This window comes from Pteronotus mesoamericanus, unplaced genomic scaffold, assembly GCF_021234165.1.
Source record: "Pteronotus mesoamericanus isolate MK-2021 breed Mesoamerican mustached bat unplaced genomic scaffold, CSHL_Meso_final scaffold_12, whole genome shotgun sequence".
NCBI classification, from domain to species: Eukaryota; Metazoa; Chordata; class Mammalia; order Chiroptera; family Mormoopidae; genus Pteronotus; species Pteronotus mesoamericanus.
The window spans coordinates 5,437,105-5,462,792 of record NW_026555303.1 but is presented as its reverse complement, the minus strand read 5'-3'; the positions used below and the strand labels follow the sequence as shown (position 1 = coordinate 5,462,792).

The following is a 25,688-nucleotide window of genomic DNA, read 5'->3' as shown; positions in this document are numbered from 1 at the left end:
TCAATAAAAACGGGATGTTGTTCTTACTATTTGGACTTTCTTTTTTTAATTATTTATTTATTTTTTCAAATACATTTGTCTCTGCCTACCCCCTACCACTTTCCCTTGCCCCCTCCCTCCCTCAGCTCTTCCCCTTTGGTTTTGTCCATGAGTCCTTGCTATATATTCCTTGACTTTCCCCTTCCCTTCCTTTTCCCCGCCCTCCCTCCCTCCTTCCCTCTTGTCTCTGTTGGTTTCTTTTCCTTTCAGTGTTGCTGGTCTTATTTTCCTTCCATCTTTGTATTGTTGGTTAGGTTCCACTTATAGGTGAGATCATATGGTATTTGTCTTTCGCCCCTGGCTTATTTTGCTTAGCATAATTCTCTCCAGTTCCATCCACACTATTGCGAAGTTTAGTAGTTCTGTTTTTCTTTTTGCTGCATAGTATTCCATTGTGTAAATGTACCATAACTTTTTGATCCAATCATCTACTGATGGGCATTTCAGTTTCTTCCAACACTTGGCTATTGTAAATTGTGCTGCTATGAGCATTGGGGTGCATAGGTTCTTTTGTATTGGCGTTTTGGTGTTCTTAGGGTATAGTCCCAGCAGGGGAATCACTGGATCCAAAGGCAGTTCCATTTTCATCTTTTTGAGGAAATTCCACGCTGCTTTCCACAGTGGCTGCACCAGTCTGCATGCCCACCAACAGTGGACAAGGGTTTCCTTTTCTCCACAGCCTCGCCAGCACCTGTTGTTTGTTGATCTGTTTATGATGGCCATTCTGACCTGTGTGAGGTGGTACATCATGGTGGTATTGATCTGCATTTCTCTGATGGCTAGTGATGCTGAGCATCTTTTCACATGCCTCTGGGCCCTCTGTATCTCCTCCTTGGAAAAGCGTCTGCCCAGCTCCTTTGCACATTTTTTGATTGGATCGTTTGTCTTCTTGGAGTGGAGTCGAGTGAGTTCTTCATATATCTTGGAGATCAAACCTCTATCTGATGTATCAATAGTGAATATATTTTCTTGGTAGATTTCATTATGGAGCAACTCCAGGAAACTTTCGGCCATGATATCACCGTATCTCATTCCATTATAGATATTTTTAAAAAATATTTTATTTATTTATTTTTAGACAGAACATAGGGGACGGGAAAAGAGATGGAAAGAAACATTAATGTGTGGTTGTCTCTTGTGAGCCTCTTACTGGGAACCTGGCCTGCAACCCAGGCATGTGCGCTGACTGGGACTTGAACCACAACTCTTTGGTTCGCAGGCTCGTGTCCAATCCACTGAGCCACAGCAGCCAGGGTTCATTCAGTTACAGATATTGATGTGACATAGATTACTGAATAGTATAATCTATTTCTCACAATTTCCATTGATTGTGTCCATTAAGTCATTGTATGCTGGGTTTGTTATGAAATCATTGTGGTCAAATTCAAGAAAGCTGTTCTTGAATTTGACAATCAGGTTCCCTCTTGTCAAAAACAAAGTTATATAAACCCAGGGTTCAATTACATTGTTTCTTTGTCTTTCAGACTATAAAGCTCTTTTTCCTACTAAACTTCTTAAGTAAGTGGTCTTTACTCCCTGTTTTCATTCACTTCTCCCTCACATCCTGTAATATGGCTTCTGTTGTCATTGCTCTCCTGAACTTCCTCTGGTCTGAAATGGCCTATCTTTCTTTTAGTCTTTTTGTTGTTGTTGCTTGTCTGTTTTTTAGGACTTGGACTTTGCTTGACCTTCCTGCTGTTTTTGATACTGTTAATGACTTCCTGTTATTGAAACCTTCTTTCTCATTGTGGGGACAGTGTACGCCCCTGTTTATCATACATTTTATATTGTTCTTTTTGTCCTCTTAATTGGTTGTTCATTCTTCTTTGTGTCCATGACTTTGGCTCTCCTCCAGGGTCTAATCTTCTGTCTTGGATTCTTTTTCACTGAGTGTTCAGTCACTGCTTAAGCTTTAGTTACATCTTAAAGAGAGAAAATATCAAGTTCTCCTTTCTCTTTCTGTACTTTCATCATTTTTCTACTCTAATGTTTCACATATTTTATTTCACATAATGTTTCTTGAATATCATTTTCTAGGTACTGTAGTAAATGGAATGGCGGTGGAAAACAAAGTTGTATTGAACTTTGTTGTTTTCCCTGTGAACTTGTAACTTAGGGAAAACAATGAGATGCACACATGTACCTTAAAAGCAGGGCAGCATGTGGAAAATGCCTTATCAGTGATGTACATGGACAAGGAATGTGCTGGTAATTGGAGAAGGTTCATAGAGAAAGTAGTACTTTATTTGAGTCTTAATAGACAGATACAAGTTTGACAGCAAAAATATGAAGGGAGATGAGCATAAATGTATTTTGCAAGTATTCAGTAGTCCTATCATACTTTTTCTATCTTTAGGTAGACTTGTCCTATGTAGACAATAAGCACAAGTTACAATATTTACAAATAGAACCTGCAATCATTTCATGTATATTAAGCACATAGAATAACTGTATCCACAATGACTCATATCATACCCATAATATATTAAGATACATATATTTTTGCATGCAGAACTTCAAGGGTGACTTTAAGTAAGTGTAACCATTTTTTTCTGTATTCACTTATTCCTATTGTATCTTCCATTCCTTGTTGTTTTTTTCCTTAATACTGTACTGAATATCAGGCATAATTTCTGCCCTTTTAAATGTCTTATCAGATTTATTCTCATGAGATCTAAGTCGAAAGCTAGTTATATTAGTGCTTCTTTCATTCTTCTTCATGGCTTGCCATACCCAACTCTGATTTTCAGGTTTTTTACCTGATATTTTAGTATGATTTTCCAGTAAGAAATAGGAACCTATCATTTCTTATTAAACGTTTTCAAGCTTTTACTTTGATTATATGTTTATGACATTTCTGTTCCAAATTTTATATATTGAATTCTTGTTCTCTGTAGTTATAACCAGTGTTTAAGTTCACATTCAAAGTGGTCTAAGCTATAAACAGAGGAATGCTTTGGTGGAAGCCAAGAGGAAAGCAACAATGAGTCCCCGCAGCGGTCAGACTGAAGTCACTGGGACAAAGTGAAGGCCAGCCTATTGGCGAGCACAGCAGGTTTGAAATAATTGTTAGGGAAAAGAGTCAGCAGGTTGCTGTCCAGATCCACTAAAATTTATTTGCTCTCTGAGACTATTAGCGGCTGCTTCTTACCTGGGTTATTACTTTCTCTTTGACGTTTCCAGTGAAACCTTCAATTTGATGGATTTCTGATTTTTTCTTTACATAACGCAGGCTTCATTCTAATGTTTATTAGATGTATCTTGCTTTATATATTAATAACTCTATCTCATTTTACAGATTTTAGAGAATGTGGGAAGACATGCATTGAGGTTGCATTGTACATTTGAGTTTTCTTTTGCCCTGAGATTCAGTGTTTAATCTTAAACATTGCTTTTACCTTATATATGCCTTTATAAACAATATAGTACCCTCTATTATGTACCTCTTGAGCTCAAAAATTAATAAAAGGTATACAATAGGCAATTACCAATTCTACAATAAGTGACTAGGCTTGTGTTCTTATTTCATAGTATATCTTTTGAAGTTATATTAAAAATTTTCTCTACCACAGAAAATAATATTATTAAAGATAGGTCTCATAGGAGACACAGTTCTCATATCCAGCACTCATCCAAGAACTTTTGTAATAGTTCTTAAAAGCTTGCAACCCAAACTATTTCTGGCCTGTGTAGAATAAAGTACCTCATGGAAGCTCATTGTTATACTGAAGCCACCTACGATATATTTAATGATACACACACACCTACCCCAGTTATACTTATCAGTGACTTAACATCAAGCTAAGTGCACATATTGAATAGGTTTCAGAGAAGTTGACTTAATTTACTTTGATAAATAGTTTATAAGTTGAACTCAGTTTATCATTCTCATTGTGTATAGGTGGTATCAGCGTGCTACTACTGAGAGCATAACTGAAATTTACGTTGACATAAACAGTATACTCTTTAGAAATATGCACTTTCACTAGAATTTGGTTTTTGAGCTCTTGTTTTTGAGATACAGGTTCTAAGATATACACGCTTTAAGATGTCTACATGGTGTGCAAAAACGGTGAAACCAACTATGGTATGCTTGCTTAGCATAATGTCTAGCTCAGTTATGGATTCCAGTTAAACTGAGTTTTTCCCCTCTTGAAGACTCCAGTTTTTATGGAAAATATTTTTTCTCTTCCTATTTTGCATATTCCAAGTCCTTACCTGCCTCGCTTGTTTCCAGTGACTTGGTAAAACAGGACAGTGTTTACATCCAGCAAGGATAGATCCATCTTCGACTACTTTCACTTTCCTTTTCAATGACAAATTATTTTATTGTACCTTCCTTTCTCTTCTCTTCTACCGTTGTGTTAACTGCACTTATAAAAGGGGAGAAAGGCAATAGTATCTCCTTTTAGTTTTTTTTTCCCCAAGTTTTATTTTTTATTATTTTAAATTAATTAATTATTTTATTGTTCAGATACATTTGTCTACATTTTCCCGCCACCACTTTCCTCTTATTAGTTTTAGTATCTGTTATGTGCATACATGTTTTTAATTGCTATGCAAAATGCATTCCTATTTATTCCTAAACTGTCTATGTATTTAGCAGAGTGAGAGATTATAGAAATATATGGTAAGGTCCTTGCCCTCAAGTTAATAATTTATTTAAAAATAAACCACTTGTTCTTTGAGTATCCTTCACTTTTCCTTAAAAGCCCATTACTTGTCACTATTATGAGCTGGATTGTTGTCTGAGAGTTGCTTCAGTGTTAGTCTCTGGCCTTTAGACGGAATTAAAAATTGGACTTCCATTGGTTACTGTTGATGATATTTACATTTTCTGTTAGGGGAGTGTTTATTGAGCTATTAGGGTGTAGTGTGATAAGCCTTAGAACAGTTCTTTCAAACCTTACTGATATTCAGAACTTCCTGGGAAGCTTCTAAGAGATGCAGGTCCTGAGGCCGTACCTATAGTTATTGTGACATTCTGATTCCGTTGTTACGGGTGTCTTCAAATCCAGATTACAAGTGGATGAGATTGTAGGGAAGGAAAAAGGAAAGGGGTGCGATGTCAGATGTTCTACATTCTTAGTAGTATAACAGAGAGGGTGATAAATTGAGAAGAAAAAGGATCATGAGTCTGTCCTAAAAACAGAGTGATTTTAATCTTATTCAAATTTTGTTCTTATCACGTCTTTTCACATTTCTAAAGTAGTCTCAACCATTGCTTACCACTTTCAAATAGAAAATCCCCAACAGACTAAATTTGACTTCAAAAAGAAAAGAAAGAAATGAAAAATTTAGGTATCTCCTCTCCTAACCTTCTCAATTTTTATAATGCTTTGATTTCCCTCAATGGAATACACTGATGTGATTTTATGAACTAAAGAAAATTACAGCTAAAAGGTAAAATTGAAACCAGTAGGGAACCCAAAGAGAAAACAGAGACAGTGTAACGGTGGTTGTTTCCCATTGAGCTCAGCCAGCAACAAACCAAATGTTAATACTCGATAATATTCTTATGTACATAAAGTAAGAGAAATGTGTTATGTGAAATTCAAAGGTCTGTTTTATGGTTTTATACAGAACACAAATTTTCATCTTATCATAAAGCAGCGTATCCCAAGTGAATCATTACCAAACATTGTAGCTCCTTATGAGCTCTCATTCTACCTAGATATTGATGGAATGGTAGAAACTAATTTTATGGTTTAATTGGGGCTGATTTGTTTTTACAGTCATTTTATATGCAGACATATGATAAAATCATAGGAGAGTATGTGGGGAATAAATAGGAGACAGTTATGGTTTGGGATCATATAACCGATCGCAGTAGGATTGACACATTTAAAAACATGAGTAGTATAAATGGGTTTGATTATGTGACTAGTATTTGAAAAACAGAATTATTAATCAGCAATTATAGTAAAATGCTTCTAGGTGCTATTTTGTAAGGAAAAGTTTAAACATTTTCAAGGGTTGAAGTGAGAATAAACTACCTCAGTTTCAAAAGGAAGAAGTTAAGGGACCAGCCACTTATTGAGCACCTATGATGTCAGGGGTTGGCAAACTACAGAAGAGACATCTGGCCTGCCACCTGTTTTTGTATATAAGGTGGTATCTGATTGCTGCCATGCTCATTTGTTACCTATTGTATATGGCTGCCTCAATGCAGTAATGCCAGAGTTAGAGTTGCGGCATAGACTGTATAACTTGTAAAGCCTAAAGTATTGACTGTCTGGCTCTACCCAGACAGAACTCTCACTTGAATCTCTCTCAGCCGCTTTTCATAGGACCGCCTGGTTCATTGCAGAGGCCTATGGGAGTGGCCGTGATCACCGTTCATTAATGTTCTGTGGCTTGGGCAACCTCATCAGACTTATGCCTGTTAGGAGCTTATTGATCCACTCTGCACAACCATTTTTTTTTATCTGCTGACTTCTCTGAACCCTTGGGTCCCTGATACTCTAAACTTCCTCTCACTCTAGTTCTTCATCCATAAATTACACAAAAACACATTTAAAGGCTGTATCAGGTAGGAATACATACCCCAAGCCAGAGCTCCATTTCTAGTTCTTTTCTTCACCTTAACCTGTCAAACATTAAAATAATAATAATAATAATAATTACACCAGCACTTCCTATAGGGATCACTGACCACCAAACTCAGAATTCCAGTTTGGGCAAGCGAGGATGCCCAGCCATGGGTAGAAAAAGAAACCGCAGCTTTGATTTAGTACTCTAGGAGGCACAGCAGAATACTTTGGTTAGGCTACAAGAACTCTATGAGAGATTCTCAACCATGGGCTATGTTCAACATCTCCACTAAACCTTCTTATCTTGAATTACTTAGTAGTAAGTTATGGGAAACAACTGTGAATCTCATTCTATATCAATGGGGAATGATGCAGCCTTGTGGCAACATCATAGACTTTGGGGTCAGACAGCCTGGAATTGAATCCTAAGTCTACAATTTAACTTTTCTCTCAGGCCTTTCGCAGGTTTCTGGGGACCTCAGTTCCCTTATTTGTGAAGTTGGAATAATAATATTGCTGTTGACTGAATGTTTGTGTCTCCCCAACATTTATACATTAAAGCCCTAAAACCTAGTGTGGCTGTATTTGGAGATAGGACCTCTAAGGATGTAATTAAGGTAGTTCGAGTAAAAAACATGGGGTGTTAAACCAATAGAATTAGTGCCCTTATTAGAACAGACACCAGAAAGCTAGCCCAGTCACGCTTCATCTGCACAAGCACCAAGGAAGGGCCATGCGAGCACAAGGTGCAACATAGCCACGTACCACACCAGCACCTTGATCTTGAAAACCCATCCAGTGCAGTGCCTGGTGACAGCTATACGTAGACTCCTAATCATTGAGTGTATACAATATTTTTTCAGGTCATATGAGTCTGGGACTAGAAATGCAATTACAGAAACTGTTGTGTGAGTAATGTACCTGAATTGGTCTTTCAAGAACTAGTCTACTCTAGTACTCCACAACCGGTTTAGGAATTCTCCAGGGCAGGCCTACTTAATTATATAATGACTTGGTAGCCCTTGACTTTTATTTGTTTAACTTTCAGAGTATCCTTTGCAGATATTATTATTCAGTGAAACTATTACATTTTCTTTTATATAATGAGTTCAGGTACTTTCACAGACATGATAGTGCTGTATACTAACCAATAGTTCTGTTTCTGTAGTATTGCTATTTTTTGTCTGTACAGGAAACATTTGTGTAGGTATTTTAATATTTTAGTACAATTTGACTTCCTTTTATAAGTTATAAATGGTGAATAAGAAAATGAATATGCTGATACTAGTGATAAGAAATGAGGATATTAAATGTAAGACATCGAGAAGAACATGGAATTTGTTAGGCATGTTGAAAGCAATGAATCTTTAAGCCCCCAACTTCACCCCAGCACACATAACACATACGTGCTATGTTAAAATTTTTCTTATTTGAATTTCACTAATACATTGCAATATGCCTCTATGGCTACGCCATGGTTTGGTTTGTGTCACTTTGTTCCTCTTTGGCTCTGACTTTTGATCACGTTACTCAAAAGCCTCGGCTAAGTTTCTATGCTGCAACCTGAGGTGCACAAATTAGTTTTCCTTTAACTTGTGCCACAAAGCATTCCTATGCATTTGTATATTAGATACAGTCTAGTGATGGAATCCTTTTTTTTGTTTTATTTTTCTATTCATTTTGGTATTGATAATATATTCATATGGTTTAAAACTCAAGAGCCACAAAGATAGCATACAGTGAAATTTCTTCCTCTCACTTTTGTCTTTCAGTTACTCAGTTCCTTCCCTATAATTAATTAATTTAATACATTTCCTGTAAACCTTCCCAGAGACATTTTATGCATATACCAACAAATACATATATATTTTCCCTCATTTTCAATAAATGGTAGCATGTACTGTATAGTCTTGTATACCTTGTTTGCTTCATTTAACAATATTTATTGAATATCACTTCATATCATCCTATAAAGAACTTTCCTGGTCATGAATGTAGTAGCTGAGTAGCCCATTGAGTGAGCATACTATTGTTTATTCAAACAGCCTTCTAATGATGAGCGTTTAGGTCATTTCAGATACTTTGTTCTTATAAACAATACCCACAATTCATTCCCCATTGATTAACAGTTATTATTTTTTGTTATTAATGATAACGGAATACATAACCTTATAATCCTTGTGCACAAGTGAGGATATATGTGGAGGATAAATGCCAAAGTAATTGGAATGCCTGTTCTTTTCCAGGCACAATTTTAGGTGCTAGTATGCAACAAATCACAAATCACAAATACCCCTTTTTAGCAGAGCTTATGTCAAAGTGGAAGGCAAAGAAAGTAAGCAAATAAGATACGTATTTTATCAGCTGGTGATAATTGCTATGAAGAAAAGTGAAGCAGAGAGAGAGAGAAGGGAGTGCCAAGAGGGAGGAGTTGCAATTTTGAACTACATCATCAGGAAAGGTCTCTGTGAGAAAGTGAAATTGAACCAAGATCTGAAAGAAGTGAGGGAAGACCTGGGGATGATATAACATCAAGTGCAAAGGCCCTTTTGTGGGAGTTCTGGTATACTTGAAAGCAGCAAGGGGCTTAATGTGGCCAAAATGAAGTGAATGAGAGGAAAGAGTAGGAGATGAGGTCTGAGAGGCTAAGGGCACTGCCTTACATATAAAGTAGGGCATTCTAGGCTATTGTAACAAATACTTTGCTTTTTACTACGAATGAGATAGGAAGCCATTGGGAGGTTTTGAACAGAGGGAAAGTATTAGTTAATTAACTGACAGGATAGATGGAAATAAGACAAATGCAGAATGGTGATTGCCCATTAGGCTACCGCAGTAACCTAGGTTAGATGTCATGGTGGTTTGAAATCCTTAGAAGTGGAGGTGATAAGAAGTGACAAAATACTGGATTTGCCCAAGAATGGGATATGTACTGTGAGAAAGAAGAGTAATTTATGACTTCACTTTTTTTTTTTTTGGCTTGGAAAATTAGGATTAAGTTGCCATTTGTTGAGGGGAAGACTAAAAGTAGCTATGTCTGAGATACTTATTAGATGATCAAGTGGGAATATCCAGAATATGAGAAGTTTCTTTATGAAACATAGTTTCCCAGGGGTCTTTTATATAAAATAAATCTTTGGTGAGATCTACAACACTGACTTTATTGGACTTTATTGTAGACATGCTCAGGTATATCTGTATGTGTTACAGGTATATCTGTAACACATACTGAAAAGTCCTATATCATCAGGTTGAGATCCTGGCTACAAATATTCTAGGGTGTTATTTTGTTCAGTCTTGATAAGCAAGGCTAAACTGAATAGTGTGCAGAACTGTACCAGGAAGTGATGGACCACATTAAAAAAGAAAAGCCTAGATAAGATGAATATCCAAACTGTATTTTCAACAAGAAATGCCCTATTAGCCTAGTGCTACTGAGTTTTAGCATACTGATTTCTACTGTTATGTTTTCCTTAGTACTTCTCTTTGACACGCATAGCCCTTGGGATTTACTGCTGGACTTAACTGATCTGTGACACGAATAAGGAAATGTAACATAATGGGAGATTACCTGAGTGCATGAAGTGGCCAGAAAAACATCAACTAATACATACAAAACCAGAACCAACCTACTAGTAAAGGGATTAACTGTGGCTTGAGTAAAGTGCTTCACATAGGTTAAAGGTTAAAAGGAAGAACTCCCACAACCTCATTTGTCAAATACTGCACTAGGTTGAGGTTACTTCAGTTTTGGTATTTAAATTATCACTTCAAACAAGGAAAATTCTACCTAAAACCTCTAAGCCAACTTTATTTGTTCTTCTTAAAATATACATTACCTGCTGAGTTATTGAAGCACAATTGAAAATATACATTAGCTAGTGCACGTCATTAAGCATAGTATCCTGGTGACATTTAGTGGTTTTCAGTAATTGGCTTAATAAACAGGTGTACACGTATATTGGTTGTGCAGATGGTAATTTGCAGTAATATATGCTGCCTGATTTGGGAGATTCTTGTCTAAAATACAACCAAAAAGATTTGTTCCTTAATTAGGTAATCATTAAAAAGTGTGTGTGTGTGTGTGTGTGTGTGTGTGTGTGTGAGAGAGAGAGAGAGAGAGAGAGAGAGAGAGAGAGAGAGATTCCGACCATTAGAACCGTTCTCTTGCTTAATGTGCACTAAACTCTGAGAACACTCCTGGTGATATGATTCCTATGGCTTCACGTACTGTGCAGGTATCAGAATGAAATATACTTTTCTGTGGGATGCCTTAGTGCCCATCTTTAGGCAACAAAGAGAGGGGATGCTTCCCATCTGCGATATGCAGCACATAAAATTGGAGATGGAAATGCTGTCTCCTACTCCACGTTGCATTAGTTTTTCCTCTCAAGGTTTGGTAAACAAATGTGTTATTCCTCACAAAATTGATTTAAAAAACAATTGCAAAGAAAATTGTGCTTGCTTTCCAAACTGACTAATCTTTATCTGTATTTTTTTTATTCTCCCCCTGCCTATCTTTTCTGATACCTATCTATACTTGGTCTTTGAGATTGCCAAAACTAACAGTTTGTACTATAAAAAGGGATAAGCATAGTTATGTAATTTAGTCATATCATTTTTATTTTTATGTTGAAAAATAGAAATTTGCAAAGGCAATATAGCAAACACCCATTTACCAGTCTCCGAGAGTGAACAAACATTAACATTTTGTCATATTAACAACAGCTCTTTGCTTTTAAAGAAATAAAGCATTAGAGATAAAGTGAAAGTTTCCAAGGTTCTACTTACTCCAGTATCACTTTGCTTCCCCAAGGCAAGCACTGTTAATAATCTGCTATCTAGTCCATGTTTTTTTTATAATTTTGTTATTTATATACTCACCTATAAGCAATATAGTACATCATATTAGCCTTTTATTTAAATTAATGATATGTTACCAAATGCACCATTTTCCACCATTTTTATTTTTCCATTCAGCATTGCGTTCGGGAATCTATCTTTGCTGAAATATTTAGCTATACTATAGTCACTGTAAATGCTGGGCTATACTTCATTATATTAATATCCTACATTTATATATACATTTCATAACCTCTGATATCCGGCTTTTCAATTTTTGTACTGTTATAAACATTGCTACAATGAACATCTCTTTTTGACCATTTGATCTAAAAGTGTAAGGATTGAGTTATAATTAGGGAACGTACACCTTAAATATATTAGACATTAATAAATGTGTATTCTTAGGTTGTTCTAATTTTCATTGCCATTATTTACACAATCCAATTCTTCTTTGAGCCTTACTGGTGTGGCTCAGTTGGTTGGAGTGCCATCCCATCACCTAGGGTTGCAGGTTCGATTCCTGGTCAGGGCACATGCCTGGGTTGCAGGTTTGGTCCCCATAACTGATCTATGTTTCTCTTCCTTTCTTTCTCCCGGCACTTCCCCTCTCTCTGAAAGTAAAGAAATAAAATCTTAAAATAAACCTTGTTTTCTGCCTCCACATCCATATATGGTATTATGACATATTATTGTTATTTCCATTTTGATTTCTGTAAAATAGTATTTTATTGGTTGTTTTCATTTTCATTTCCCTGATCATTGGTAACATTGAACCTCTTTTTGTTACTTTCTATGTGATCTTGGGCAAGTGAGTCAATTTTCCTCTTTAGTTGTCTACTTTGTAAAATGACAATGGCAATGCCTATTGTATAAGGTGATATCAAATTAAATTAGTGCCAGCCACAGAGCAGATGCTTAATAAAAGTTGGTAGTGGTTGTGATCATCGTGGTTGTGGTTACTACTACTAGTACTCCTACCAGTTACTGTTGTGTTTATTATTATTCCACTTTTCTCTCTTGTGGGTTTGCATGCATGTTCACATGTATTATACATGTATCTGTATGCATGTGCATGTATGTATATGCACACAGACACAGCCACATATATAATATTTTGCCCATTTTTCAATTACTTCTATGATATTTTCAGAAACTCAAGGGTAAAGATTTTCAAGAGAGTGGAAAATAACAATCAACTTTTAAAAAATCAATAGTAGCTATCACATATAGGAATTGTTGATTTTCCCTGTCTGCTGTTGTCATACATGCACTAATTTCACATTGATTTATTAATTGAAGTTAAAATAACACCTATTTCAACTAGTGCATGGAAAAATTGAATATATAATTTAGTCAGAATCACTTCTGGTATTATATACATATGAATAAATAGTTAATGCTGGCAGATCACAATTTCTATATTTATGCACTCCCATGTATAATACACACTCATGCGTTTAGTCCAGACTTTCACGGAAAAAAATCTTTCCTTTTAATGTTTTAATTCAATTATTTGCTTATATACATTTAGAATCAAAACCAATGTGGGTATTCCAGAGTATTATTTTACATACGGATTTCGTTATTGCTTTATAGAGTTTCACTTTTAACGCATAAACATAAATAAAATAATTGAAAACATATATATATATATATATATATATATATATATATATATACGGATTTATGACTACCCATGTATAATGCACATCCTTATTTTTCCCTCTAAAATATGTGGAAATAAGTGCACATTATGCACAGCAAAAATGCAGTAACTAAAATGACAGTCAGGCTTTTAACTCGTTGATTATACATATATGTGTACATGAAGTAACATGCATTTCAGTGTTCACTGTAGGCACAGTGTTGCACTGCAGATCTCTAAAACTTCATCGCGCATAGCTGAAACTTTATTCCATTTGAACTGGCTCCCTCTTTTTCCCACCTGTCAACCCTGGCAAGTACTGTTTTACTCTTGGTTTCTATGAGTTTGATATTTTAGATGGTGTAAAAAAGTAACATAAAAAGCATTTAGATTACTTATATAATCACTTATCCTTCTGTGATTGCTTATTACACTTAACATAATGTCCTCCCGATTCATCCATGTTGTTGCCTATGGTGGGGTTTCCTTATTTTTAAAGGCTGAATAATAGTCCAGAATGTGTGTGCATGTGCACATATCACATTTTTGCTATCCATTCATTCCCTAATGGGCACATCAATTGTTTCCATATTTTGGCTATTGAGAATAATGCGGCAGTAAACGTGAGAATGGAGATACATCTTTGAGTTCCTGACTTCAGTTCTTTTGGATATGTACTCAGAAGTGGGATTGCTGGATCATATAATAGTTCTATTTTTAACTGTTTGTGGAATGGTCATACTTTTTTCCAAAGTGGGTGCACCATTTTATATTCTAAACAATAGTATCCAAGGGTTTCAGTTACTCCACATTCACACACTAACACTTATCCTTTTATTTAATAATAGCCATCTAAAGAGATGTGAGGTGATGTCTTACTGTGATTTTGCGTTTGCATTGTCCTGATAATTAGCAAAGTTGAATGTATTTTCATGTATCTGTTGTTCATTTGTATGTCTTCCTGCAGAAATGTCCATTGACTTTTTCCATTGTTGTTCTATTACAGTTGTCCCAGTTTCCCCTGTTGCTCTCCCCTGTTCTGCCGCCACTGGCTCCCACAGTCAATCCACATCCTGTTGCCCATGGCCATGGGTCGTTTATACCTACCTGTTCCTTGATTAGACCCTTCCCTTCTTTCCTCCCTTATCCCCACCCCGCCCCTCTGGTCCCTGTCAGTTGGTCCCTTGTTTCCATGCCTCTGGTTCTGTTTTCCTCGTTTGTTCATTTTGTTCATTAGGTTCCTCTTATAGGTGAGATCATATGATATTTATCTTTCACCACCTGGCTTATTTCACTTAGCATAATACTCTCCAATTCTATCCATGCTGTCACGAAAGGTAGGACTTCCTTCTTTCTTTCTGCTGCATAGTATTCCATTGTGTAATTTTAATGGAGTTATGTAATTGTTCACATTTTGATTGAGTTATAGAGTATTTCAGTTTGCATTAGTAACATATATGGAATAAAAGCCTATTAGGAAATGTGGCATTTTGTAGTCATTATGAAATCAGGAAATTTTCAATGCACCAAGGCTTTAATACCATTTAGGGAAGTTTTATATACCATTACCTCTCTTCAAATCCTGTATTTGTCTAATCCTGTGGTTGTGAGTGCTAGGGAATGCTTTTAAAGACAAGACATCTAGAGGCAGTAATAGCCACTGTACAATACCTACCGATCATGGCAAACACATGATTTTTTTCTGAAAGCCTGTCTTGGTAAGGGACTATTTTAAACTAGCTTTTTTTCTAATAATTCTCAGAACAGCAGTGCCCACACATGGAATTCTTGCGATTTCTTGAACCCAAGTTAAAGCCAAATTGCATACATAATACAAGGAAAAATATATTAGGATTCAAAAAACAAAACTGTGGACCCTAGATATTTAAGACATCTAACCTTATTTTTTTAAATAGCTTGTTCATTTGAAGAGGATAGAGGTTGAAGTATAGTTTAATGAAAAAATGCAAAAATAAGGCATACAAAAGGAGCATTATGTGTGCCTGGGTTAATCAGAAGTCTGTGAGTTTGCAGAAAGATCTTAATATAGCCTTCATACTTGGTTAACCAGTCTCTCATAGTGGGGATTAAGACATAGCAAGAGATTAGGACAGTTTTCTTGATTACTCCTTTGGCTCAGTTAAAAGTACTGAATGATTCTAGAAGTAATTTCAGTATGATTCAGATAAAATTTTTTATTGATGAAAGTAATGGCTCTTGGACTGTCTTTTCTTTATATAGAGTTGTCTTAAGCTGGGGGTGGCTTGAAAATTAGAATAAATGAAAGTGGTGATTATTGCATAGAAAAGACACTGTGCTCTTAGAAAGATACTTTAAGGAATATATAAGATGATTTTAAAAGAAATGCATTAAGTCATTTTTCTTTCAGTACTAGCACTAACTCTATTGTGTTGAGTGCACATGGCCAACTACTGTCATCTGTCATGAGATTATGATTTTTAAGTGTAATTGCTATCTAGTCTGCTTAGACTGCATCATTTTAGGTTGGTACCACTGGGAAATCTTAGAACTAACTGTTAGAGATTTGGTTATTCATATAGTTTATTTTATCTGGTATTTTATAATAAATGTATTTTATTTTCATATGTTTCGCACCATTAAAACAAAGCTGGTCTTAATGGACTTCCAGTATTTTGATGCCTGGTATAACACATGTAGAAAACTTTCCAGATGCTAACCTTTTTGAACATAAAACTTAGCAGAAATGCATTGTGTGTTGATTTTCCTCTAATGGAAATCATCAACTCCTTTGTGATCTCCTTCACAAAGATCAGATAAATTAAAATACTATAAATAATTGCCTCAAAATGAAGTTATATTTTTAAAAGTAATAAACGAAGAGTAAGATCACAGCCATATGATTGATCAATGAAGTTTAGGAGCATGAGCTTGGGGGCAAGCATATATCACTGCACTTGTCTGGAAAACAAGTTGGCTTTACTTTACTACTTTACTCATATTTTCTGATAGTTCCATTAACTACAACCTTTATTTATTTTTTTTTTTTAATTAGAAGAGGTAAACTGGTAACATATAAGTACTATGGTTAATGTAGAATTTCTGTATAGGAGGGGTTTAGAGATCTGGTATAAAGCTTCCTTTTCAGAGCAGCCAGCCAGACAGGTTGTTTTTCACTTTGGTTTCCGGATGGCTTCTTCAGGGGAGGGCCGATCAAGGTGATGAGGGGCTGTGGTCACTCCTCAGCGCTGCCGCTCCTCATGGTTTCAGGGCATTTAAATTGTATCTGAACTAGAGAATTCCCTTTTGAATGTACCATAAATGTCTCTTTTGTTCTAAGAAAGCAAATTGTACTAAAAATGGTGAGGGAAACAAAGCTAACTTACTCAAAAGACCCTATCTTTGAGTTTTGTTAAGTATGCGTATGCAAATGGGCGCTATTGTGCAACTTGCAAATGGCTCCTCTCTATTCTTCAAAACAGTCTCTGCAGGAATTTTTATATGTAAACTTGTTTAGCAGTTAAAGTTACCTTAGGTACTTGAAAGCAATTTCACTAAATTAAAGACATGACTAAATTTCAACTTAATTTACGATAATTGCATGTCTTTTTCCTCAATTAATCCAAATTAGGGAGATTTTACATTTAATTCCAGCACTGCTTGTAGGTACCTGGTAAGGTAGTAATTAATGCTGCACATTAGTTAAGAAGCAGCAATTGATTTCTGGTTCTATTTGGCTTATCTTTTCTGCTTAAGTGCTGATATTTAATTTGTAGGGAAACCTCTAAACAGGTCTGTAGTTTTATGTTTATCCTCTTCCTTGAACTAATGAATAAACACATTTATTGATTTTGGCCTGAGCTTTATTAATGTAGTTAATATACCTTACTAACGCCATTCTGTGCATTTGGATTAGTGCCATTATTGTTTATGAATCAACATTTTTCTTTCAGTTCAAAAGAAGGCAGAAGCTTCAGAAGAGAAGAAGACCCAGCCTGCAAAGAAGAGAGTGAGAGAGTTGAGAGTTTTGGATTCCAAAACGGCCCAGAATCTGTGTATGTGAATTTTCCTGCCTAGGGGGTGATGGTGGGAGGGTGGTCGTTGAATGCATTTAAACAAAACTGTTACTTCTTTGAACAGGTGTATTTAGCATCTGCTAGAAACAAAATTCTGTGTAAACATGATATGGTTTGTCTTTTTGTCATTCGGCCAGAATGGAGGGCATCACAATTTAACCTTCCTCAGGCTTGAGGAAATTTATGAATAATAAAGCGATAATTAGGCATTGTTAGGGGACTGAATGCGACAGAAGGCAGAGTTGAAAATATTGGTTACTTATCTGTTTTCCTTCTGCCTTAGGCTTGGGAGTGATAATTTTAGAGTATTCACTAGTCACATTAGACAAATCCTTTCCTGCTGTTCCTTTATATTTGAAGTGATTGTGATGTGAGCTAGTTTGATTGTTAACTACTGCACTTCAAAACTGGTTACTTAACCTAAAGACCTTTAACAAACCAGCCAGCTTTTAAGTGTACTTTTGTGAAGTAGCTGGGCAGTTAAAGCCTTCTTCATTTAAGTAGGCCTTCGGTTTTACTTGGAATATTTCTCCCCTCTGTATTGAATTTAGCGTACTTTTTTTGTCACCAGAGTAGACAGTGTTTATATTCTGAGGATACTAAAACATTCTGAATGAAAAATTTCAAAACGTCAAGCATTTCTAATTACACAAAGATAATCCATAGGGGTTTATTTTGTTAAAGAATGTGCTAGAGGGAATCACATTAAAATAAACAACTCATCATTCCCCTGTTAGACAGAATGTTGCTGTCATAAAAGCATTCTCCTAATAGGTGTTGTAAACATGTATGTATGTTGCTTATCTGATAGTGTATTTTCTTTATAAAGTAGATGTTCAGTATGTTTTAAAAAAACACAGTATGATTTTAATTGCTAGTTGATATTTGTCAACATCGCTAATTTTGATGATGGAGATCTCATTTGGGGGTTATGTCTAGGCAATCATGTGCATAGACAGTAAGGATTTCTTTTTTTAAGTGCCAGTGAAGTCACATGGGCCTTTTCATGGGGAAAAAAGAAATTCTTAGAAATGTATTCCTGTTCCAATGATAAGACACACAAATGTTCTTTAAAAAGTGTGTTTAATAGAGGTTAAACTGTAATGTATTGTTGAAAAAATACATTCTGAGATAAGTGTAAGCTTTTTAGATATAATTTAGTTAATTATTTCAATATGATAGAATATATATTTAATTAGGAAGACACTGTCAAGGGAAATCGAGATCCAATATGTAAAGCAACTAATAGTATGCTGCACGAATGTCAACAGGAATGCAGACAGCAGTGATGATTCTGACACTTTAATTTTTTCCTATATATGAGAACCTCAAAGTAGATTGATATGCTTTTCTTATGTTTGGTCACTTTATTGTCATTCCTGAGAAGCGCTGTGTTGGATGCATCTGACAATCTCCACACTGGATTCTGCATTGAATTAAAAGGCCAACTTGAAATAAAATCTCTAACTTTTCATGGGTCATTTATTATCAGCTCAATCTAAAATGCATAAACTTGTAGTAAACACTGCTATTAGTAGGAGTTTTATTTTCTATATATAAATATATGTTAGCGGGAAATATTAAAGTCTGTAATAGTAGGCCATTTTATTTACACGAGTTGGGTAGTTCATCGAACAAGAAGTACTTTTGTTTGTTCTTCACTATATAAGTTAATATTAGTAGCATAAGTTTCAAATTTTGATTCTATGAAATGGGAATCAGGCATTTATTAGGATGTTAAAATTATGATGCTGTTCTATTTCTGCTAAACTCTATTTTTATTTTAGCTATCTTCCTTGGGTCATATCGTATGCCATATGAAGATATAAAAAACATTATTTTGGAGGTCAATGAAGTCATGCTGAGTGAGGCCTTAATTCAGGTAACTGGCATATTTTCCTTTTGAAATTCATTTCCACGGGCATTGCTAGGTTCCTGAATGAAGTTGAGAGAAAATGTTTTTATGTACTTGGATAGTAGCATCAGGAGTATCTAGCTGTGTTGGTAGACAGAGGACTCAATATAGAAGATCTGTGTTCTACTTTCATTTCTGCCATTTGTTAGATAAATATTTTTTAACTTTTAGTTTATGCATATGCAGATATAGCATTGCCTGTTATTCACTGTACAGAAAATTGCATGCCATCATCACACTGATCCTGCAAAGTAGACATGGTTATTATCATTGTATGGATATAAAAGAAGAAAGGCCAACACTTTAAATAGCTTGCTCAAGATCAATGGGTAAATGGTAAAATTGTGCTTTGTTAGGCGCTTAACATCTGCTGGGGATTATGCCAAGCACTTCATATATTTCTCTCATTGAATCCTACAACAATTCTGTGAGATAAGTATTCATATCCTCATTTTACGAATAAGGAAAGGCTTAGAGAGATCGCCTGATGTCACATAGCTGGTAAGTGGCGGAGTAGTAGAGCTAGGCTTCAGAACAAGGTCTATCATGACTCTAAAACCAATGCTTTTTTTTTAATGTTTATTGATCTGAGAGAGAGAGAAAGCTGAACACCTATTTGTCGCCACACCCATTTATGCATTCATTTATTGGTCGCTTCTTGTACGTTCCCTGACAGAGGATCGAACGCACAACCTTGGTGTATGAGAATGACGATCTAACCAACTGAACTCCCTGGCCAGGGGCATTGGTCTTTCTACTCTATTATTCTGCCTCCTATGGGCAAACTATTTCAGCTTGCTATATCTCTGCAACCTCATCTAAGGTCACAGGCCCCCTGTGATGATTAAACCAAATAAAGAATAAAGCAGTATACAACATCTAACATGTTGTTAGAATTCTTAGTATGCCTGGCAATGTCTGGTTTAATTTCTAGAAGGAAACACTGCAGGGATTTTTCATAGAAGGGCATGTTTGTTGTAGTTATTTTGTTGTTGTTGTTGTTGTTGTTGTTGTTTGTTTTTGAGCCATGTAGTTTGCTTTGATTTTAAGAAGACCAAGTAGTTTATGCTGTAAAATTTTGGCATAACTTCCTAAGACTGTCTCTAAATCTCAGAGAATCAGTGTTTGTCATTTAAGCAGGTTGTGCCTATATGAAGTTCTGTTAGCCCAAAAGTAAAAAAAGGTCTTTCAAAGTGAGAGGCAAACTAGTGCTTATTTGAGATCAATAAGAATGTCTGTTCTGGAAACACTGATTCAACAAGAAGCCCAATTGTTCAGGTTTAGAGACAAAGGCAGTGGGTATTTATGAGACAGGGAAGGGTAACAATTACATCAATGGAAGGAAGGCATTTCTATTGGTGCAGATAGCATAACAAACATGGCGATAATTATAAACAATGTTTTTAATGGCTACTAGTCCAGTAGTAATCATCCCAATAAGTCATAATAGTTGCTTTCTTGTTATCTTGGCAGACAGGTCTTTTGCAAGACACAAGATCTTTTAGTCCCTGTCCAAAGGTTATTTTTACTGTTTTACAAAAATATCCTGAGGATTTGAGGCATAAATTGGGCAAGGCAGGTCCTCTGGCAAGGCAGCTTTAGCTCCATTTTAAAATGGCTCCATTCATATTATTGCTTATGGTTCCTTTATTTTGTAGTGGAGGCTTACATTACAGTTTACCTCATGTATATGTTTTAAATGTACATATATTCACTTTCTATATGACTAAGGGTTAATGAGGTGATGCAGGCTCTTTATTATATTGACATGCTTATATTAATATCAGTAAGGATTACACAGTAGAGACTAATCTCAAAGAGTTACACTTTGATAAGAAATCCCCTTGTGGTAAAACTTTTAGAAAAATGTTTTTATCTGTGCAACTGGCAAGTCCATACATAGCTCTCTGAAATGGGGAACTGATCACATTTCTCCTGTACCTCTTATTTCCACAATTCCTTGCACAATACTCAGAATATGCAAAGCATGAAGCCTAAACATCATTTAGTTTTCCCTTTCCATTGGACATTTTAAATTTAAACTACAAAAGGCAAACAAATTTCTGATTTCTACTAAATAATTGAAGCTTTCTAGTCTTTTATGTATAATCAAATTATAGTAAAATAGAACAATATTTTTATATTTTTAATTAATTAATTATTTTTAAAAATAATCATGTTTATTCTATCACAGTTGTTTCAATTTTTCCCCTTTACCCCCCTCCACCCATCGCACCCCCATGCCCCGCTCCTACAGTCAATTCCCACTCTGTTGTCCATGTCCATTGGTCATTCATATATGTTCCTTGTCTACTCCCTTCCCTTTCTTTCCACTACTGTCCTCTTTCCCCATCCCCTCTGATCACTTTCAGTCTCCTCCATGTTTCCATGCCTGTGGTTTATTTTGTTCATTAGTTTATTTTGTCGAATACATTCTACATATAGGTGGGATTATATGGTGTTTGTCTTTCACCAACTGGCTTATTTCCCTTAGCGTAATATTTTCCAGTTCCATCCATGTTCTCACAAAAGGTAGGAGTTCCATCTCTCTTTCTCTCTTTCCCCCTCCCCTCCCCTCCCCTCCCCTCCCTTCCCTTCCCCTCCCCTCCCCTCTTCTCCCCTTCCCTCCTTTCTTTCTAAATGAAGATTGATTTTTATGTATTTCTTAAATGTCAAAGTCAATTATAAAATATTAAAAAAATTAAAACCATTATGAAATATCAGCAATTAAAACAACATGACACCCCGACAGAAATAATCAAGTAGATCAAGGAAATATAATGAGCATTCTAGACACAAATGTATATATATGTCTAACAGTGGAATATATGATTAAGTTGACTTTTCATACCAATAGGGAAAATAAAGCTTATTCAACAAATAAGGTATGTGGACCACTATTACTTGAAATAAAACAAATACAGAGCCCTATTTCACACATTATACCAAAAATATTCAGTTGAGTTAAAAACCAATATGCAGAATCTAAGGAGTTTTAGGAGAGAATGCAAACTAATATTGTTCTTACTCTGAAGTAAAATATTCAAACCCAAAAGCTACAAAGTAAAATATTGACATGACTATATTAAACATTTAAGAGTATATTGTGATATACATATAAAAAAAGTTAAAGGACAAGCAATAGAATAGGAAAGTATTTGCCACACTTCTAAAAAAAGGGTTAATAGTTGTATTTTTTTTTTTTAGGTGAAAAATTCTACAAATTTTTAATCGATAATCAGTTAAAGAATACCAAAAAGTCATTTAATGCTTCTCTTAAAAAAATAATAGAAAGTGGCAAGAAACATACAAAAACAGGTTTAGTTTCAACAAATAATAAAGGAACAATTAAAAGAACACATCATTGTCAAAATAAGATTAATGCGTATTAAAATATATTGGTAATATCAAGTACTGGCAACTCTGAAAGGAACCGGTTATTCATAGACTCTTTTTCTTCATTGTAAAGCAGCCCCTTTAGCATGTTTTGCAGTGCTGATTTGGTGGAGGGGTATTCTTATAGCCTTCTTTTGTCTGGGACACTCCTTACTTCACCTTCCATTTTCATTGAAAGCTGTGCTATGTAGAGCACTCTTGGTTGCAGGCCTTTGCTTTTCATTACTTGGGATACTTTTTGCCATTCCCTTCTGGCTTGCAGTGTTTCTGTTGAGAAATCAGCTGCTAGCCATTACTGGGGCTCCCTTGTGTGTTACTTCCTCTTTCTCTCTTGCCTCCTTTAGGATTCTGTTTGTCTATGATATTTGCCATTTTAATGATGATGAGTCTTGGAGTGGGCCTCATTGGGTTCCTCTTGAATGGGACCCTCTGTGCTTCCCGGACTTGTGTGACCTTTTCTCCTCCAATGAGGGAAGTTTTCCATCATTACTTTTTCAAACAGGTTCTCTATCCCTTCCTCCTCCTCTTCTCCTTCTGGTATCCCTATTATATGGTTATTACATTTCAGGTTGTCCTGCATTTCCTTCAATGCCTCTTCATTCTTTTTGAGTCTTTTTTCATTTTCTTGATCTTTCCGGGAGCTTTTTTTCTACCTTGTCCTCCAGCATGCTGATTTGATCCTCGGCTTCATCTAGCCTGCTTTTGATTCCTTCTACTGTGTTCTTCAATTCAGAAATTATATTCTTCAGTTACTCTTGTCTCTTTTTGATAGTTGCTATGTCCTTTTTCATGCTGATGTAGTTTGCAGTAAGTTCCTCGTAGTTTCTCTGTGGTTTTTGGTAATTCTTTCTGAGCTCACTGAGCTCGTTGATCATCCTTATAGCTGTTATTTTGAACTCAATATTTGATAAGTTACTTGCCTCTGTTTCATTTAGTTCTCTTTCTGGGGATTCCTCCTTTCCTTTTGAGTGGGGTGTATTTCTTTGCTTTTCCATTATTTGTGGGGCTCTTCTCTTTTGCTTCTGCTTCTTAAATTGATCTGTCTTGATTTCATGACTTTGTGTTTCGAACTTCTATGTTTGGAGACTGTTGTTTTCACTTTCTGGATCTGCCTCTGATGATGTCAGATGTTGTCCCTGTCTGACCTTAGTCAGTCTATTCGAGACTTCCAGGAATCTACTGTCTGTGGCTGTCTCCTTCAGCTGTTAATCTATTCACTCTTCACTCAGCAGGCTGGCTTACACAGCTCAGGGCGGGACCGAGTCCCTCCTAGGGGTGAGGTTATTGGGTCCTCTCACACTGCTGCTGCTCAGGGCAGTGGTCTCTGCCTGAGCAACATGGCTGCTGCCATAGAAGGGAGGAGTCAGCACTGGGATCCCATCTGGTAGTCTCTCCATTCTCTCCCTAAAGCCTCTGTCCCCAATCTCCCCTCAAGTGTCTCCAGACCATCTGTGCCCCCTTTAGCCAGCGATCTACTCTCTGTGGCTGCCACTCTGCACTCAGCAGGTGACTTAGAAAGCACAGGGCAGGGTGGGATCCCACCCAGGGGCAGGACTGCTGGGTCCTCTTATGCTCCTGCTGCTCAAGGGCAGTGGTCTCTGCCTGAACAAGATGGCTGCTGCCACATGGGGGAGGAGTTAGCACCGAGGTCCCCCTAGCTATTCTTTCTGTTCTCTCCCGTAAGTCTCCTTACCCAGTCTCTCCTCCAATTTCTGTAGCCCACTCTGCCCCCGCCTTTGACGGAGACCAGGGTAAGTGGCTGCAAATAAAAATTTATGCTTTGGCCCTTTAAACGGCTCTTTGAGTCTCCAGCCACCTGTCTGCAGAGAACAACCCTGCCACTTTTCACAGCTGGCTGTTTTCTGTGGACTTTTTGGGCTCTTGTGCTGTAGGTTGGAGATCCCTGCTTTTGGTTTAGACCCCACTCTTCTCAGGGAGATCCAGCTGGCCTTTTCAGTATCCTGGTGCTGCTGCCCATGGGTGGCCCGCCCGTCTTCTCTAATCTCTGCTGAACTCCTTAGCAGGTAGATTGCACTAAAGCTGAGTCTTCTGTTTCCGGAGTTATAAGCCTACTCTCTCGCTATTGTTTAGTGTTTTGTTCCAGGTGATTTCTCCCCAATTTAGTTGTAATTCCAGGTTGGTCCTGGGAGGAGGTCAGTGTGACTTGCACTCACTCCTCCACCTTCTTGATTGAAAAAATAGAACACTATATTGAAGGATTAATCTATGTAGTCATTTATTTTACCCTTTATAACTGTAAATTTTTCTTCATATGCCTTGGTTAAAAATAATAATAATAATGCAAATATGCATAATGCTACTGTGGTATTTATTTCATAGTAACAATAAAAACTATTATTTTTTAAGTCATGTTTCTTAGGGAATGTGAGAAGAGAAAGATTATCAGTATTAATGTCCCTCAACAAGGTTTTAACATGTGTATATAGAAATGCCTTACCTGGGATTTTTTTAATGTTTCACTTTAGTTTTTAGCATAAACTATATATATTTGTTTCTTTCTTTAAATTGGGTAATCTTGGTCCAGTTTGGTGTAATGGCTTGCTTACAATTTAGAGATTATAGTAAATTTTGTCTAAATCATTGAATTTGTGGGTTTAATCTTGTCCACCATGCAGACAAAACAACTGCTTGTGAAATCACATTATTATACTAAATTCTGGGCTGTACTCTGGGGAGGTGAGAGAAGGAGAATCACAAAGTGCGGATCCTGCCAGGCTCCTTTTGTGCATGTTACTCTGTGTTTCTGTGCACTTCCTGTTTTTTATGTGTGTAGGGACCTGGACCTGTCTTGTCTCTTCCTCATTTGTAGACCTCCTTTCCCTTTTGAAAGCCTTTAATTCTTTCTTTTTGACCCCCATCTCTGTGTTTCACGCCTTGCATACTTTGCCCCACCAATTTTGTGCCTGCTTTTTTTTCCCTTTTTTTCAACGCCAGCCTACTTTCCTTCTCAGTGCCTGATACTCTACACTCTTCTCTCATTTCTTACCCTACTCAATCAAAATTCATTTTCTTAATTTTGATTGTAGGAGAAAGCAATTTAACGTGCAGCTTACTAGAATGTATTATTGGAATTGTGCTGCTTGGATAAGGACAAGGCACAGCTGGGGAGGAACTCACCAGATTTATTGAAATTAATATTGCATTTATCTAGACCAGTCAAACTTCTCAGCATCTTCTGGTAAGGAGAAAGGTCCTGGGTTGAAATGATTATTTTGTTTTCCATCACCAAAAAGAGTGCT

The 25,688-nt window shown here is 36.3% G+C and overlaps 1 protein-coding gene across 2 annotated transcripts in view; it reads left to right on the top strand.

Moving 5' to 3' along the window:
- DIAPH2 (diaphanous related formin 2) overlaps window positions 1-25,688 on the top strand; it is a 908,710-nt gene that overhangs the window by 338,936 nt on the left and 544,086 nt on the right. For both annotated transcript variants that reach the window (XM_054587910.1, XM_054587909.1), the window contains 2 exons: window positions 16,995-17,096; window positions 18,905-18,999. In XM_054587910.1, the coding sequence (XP_054443885.1) occupies window positions 16,995-17,096; window positions 18,905-18,999 (197 nt within the window). The remainder of the gene's footprint in view (window positions 1-16,994; window positions 17,097-18,904; window positions 19,000-25,688) is intronic.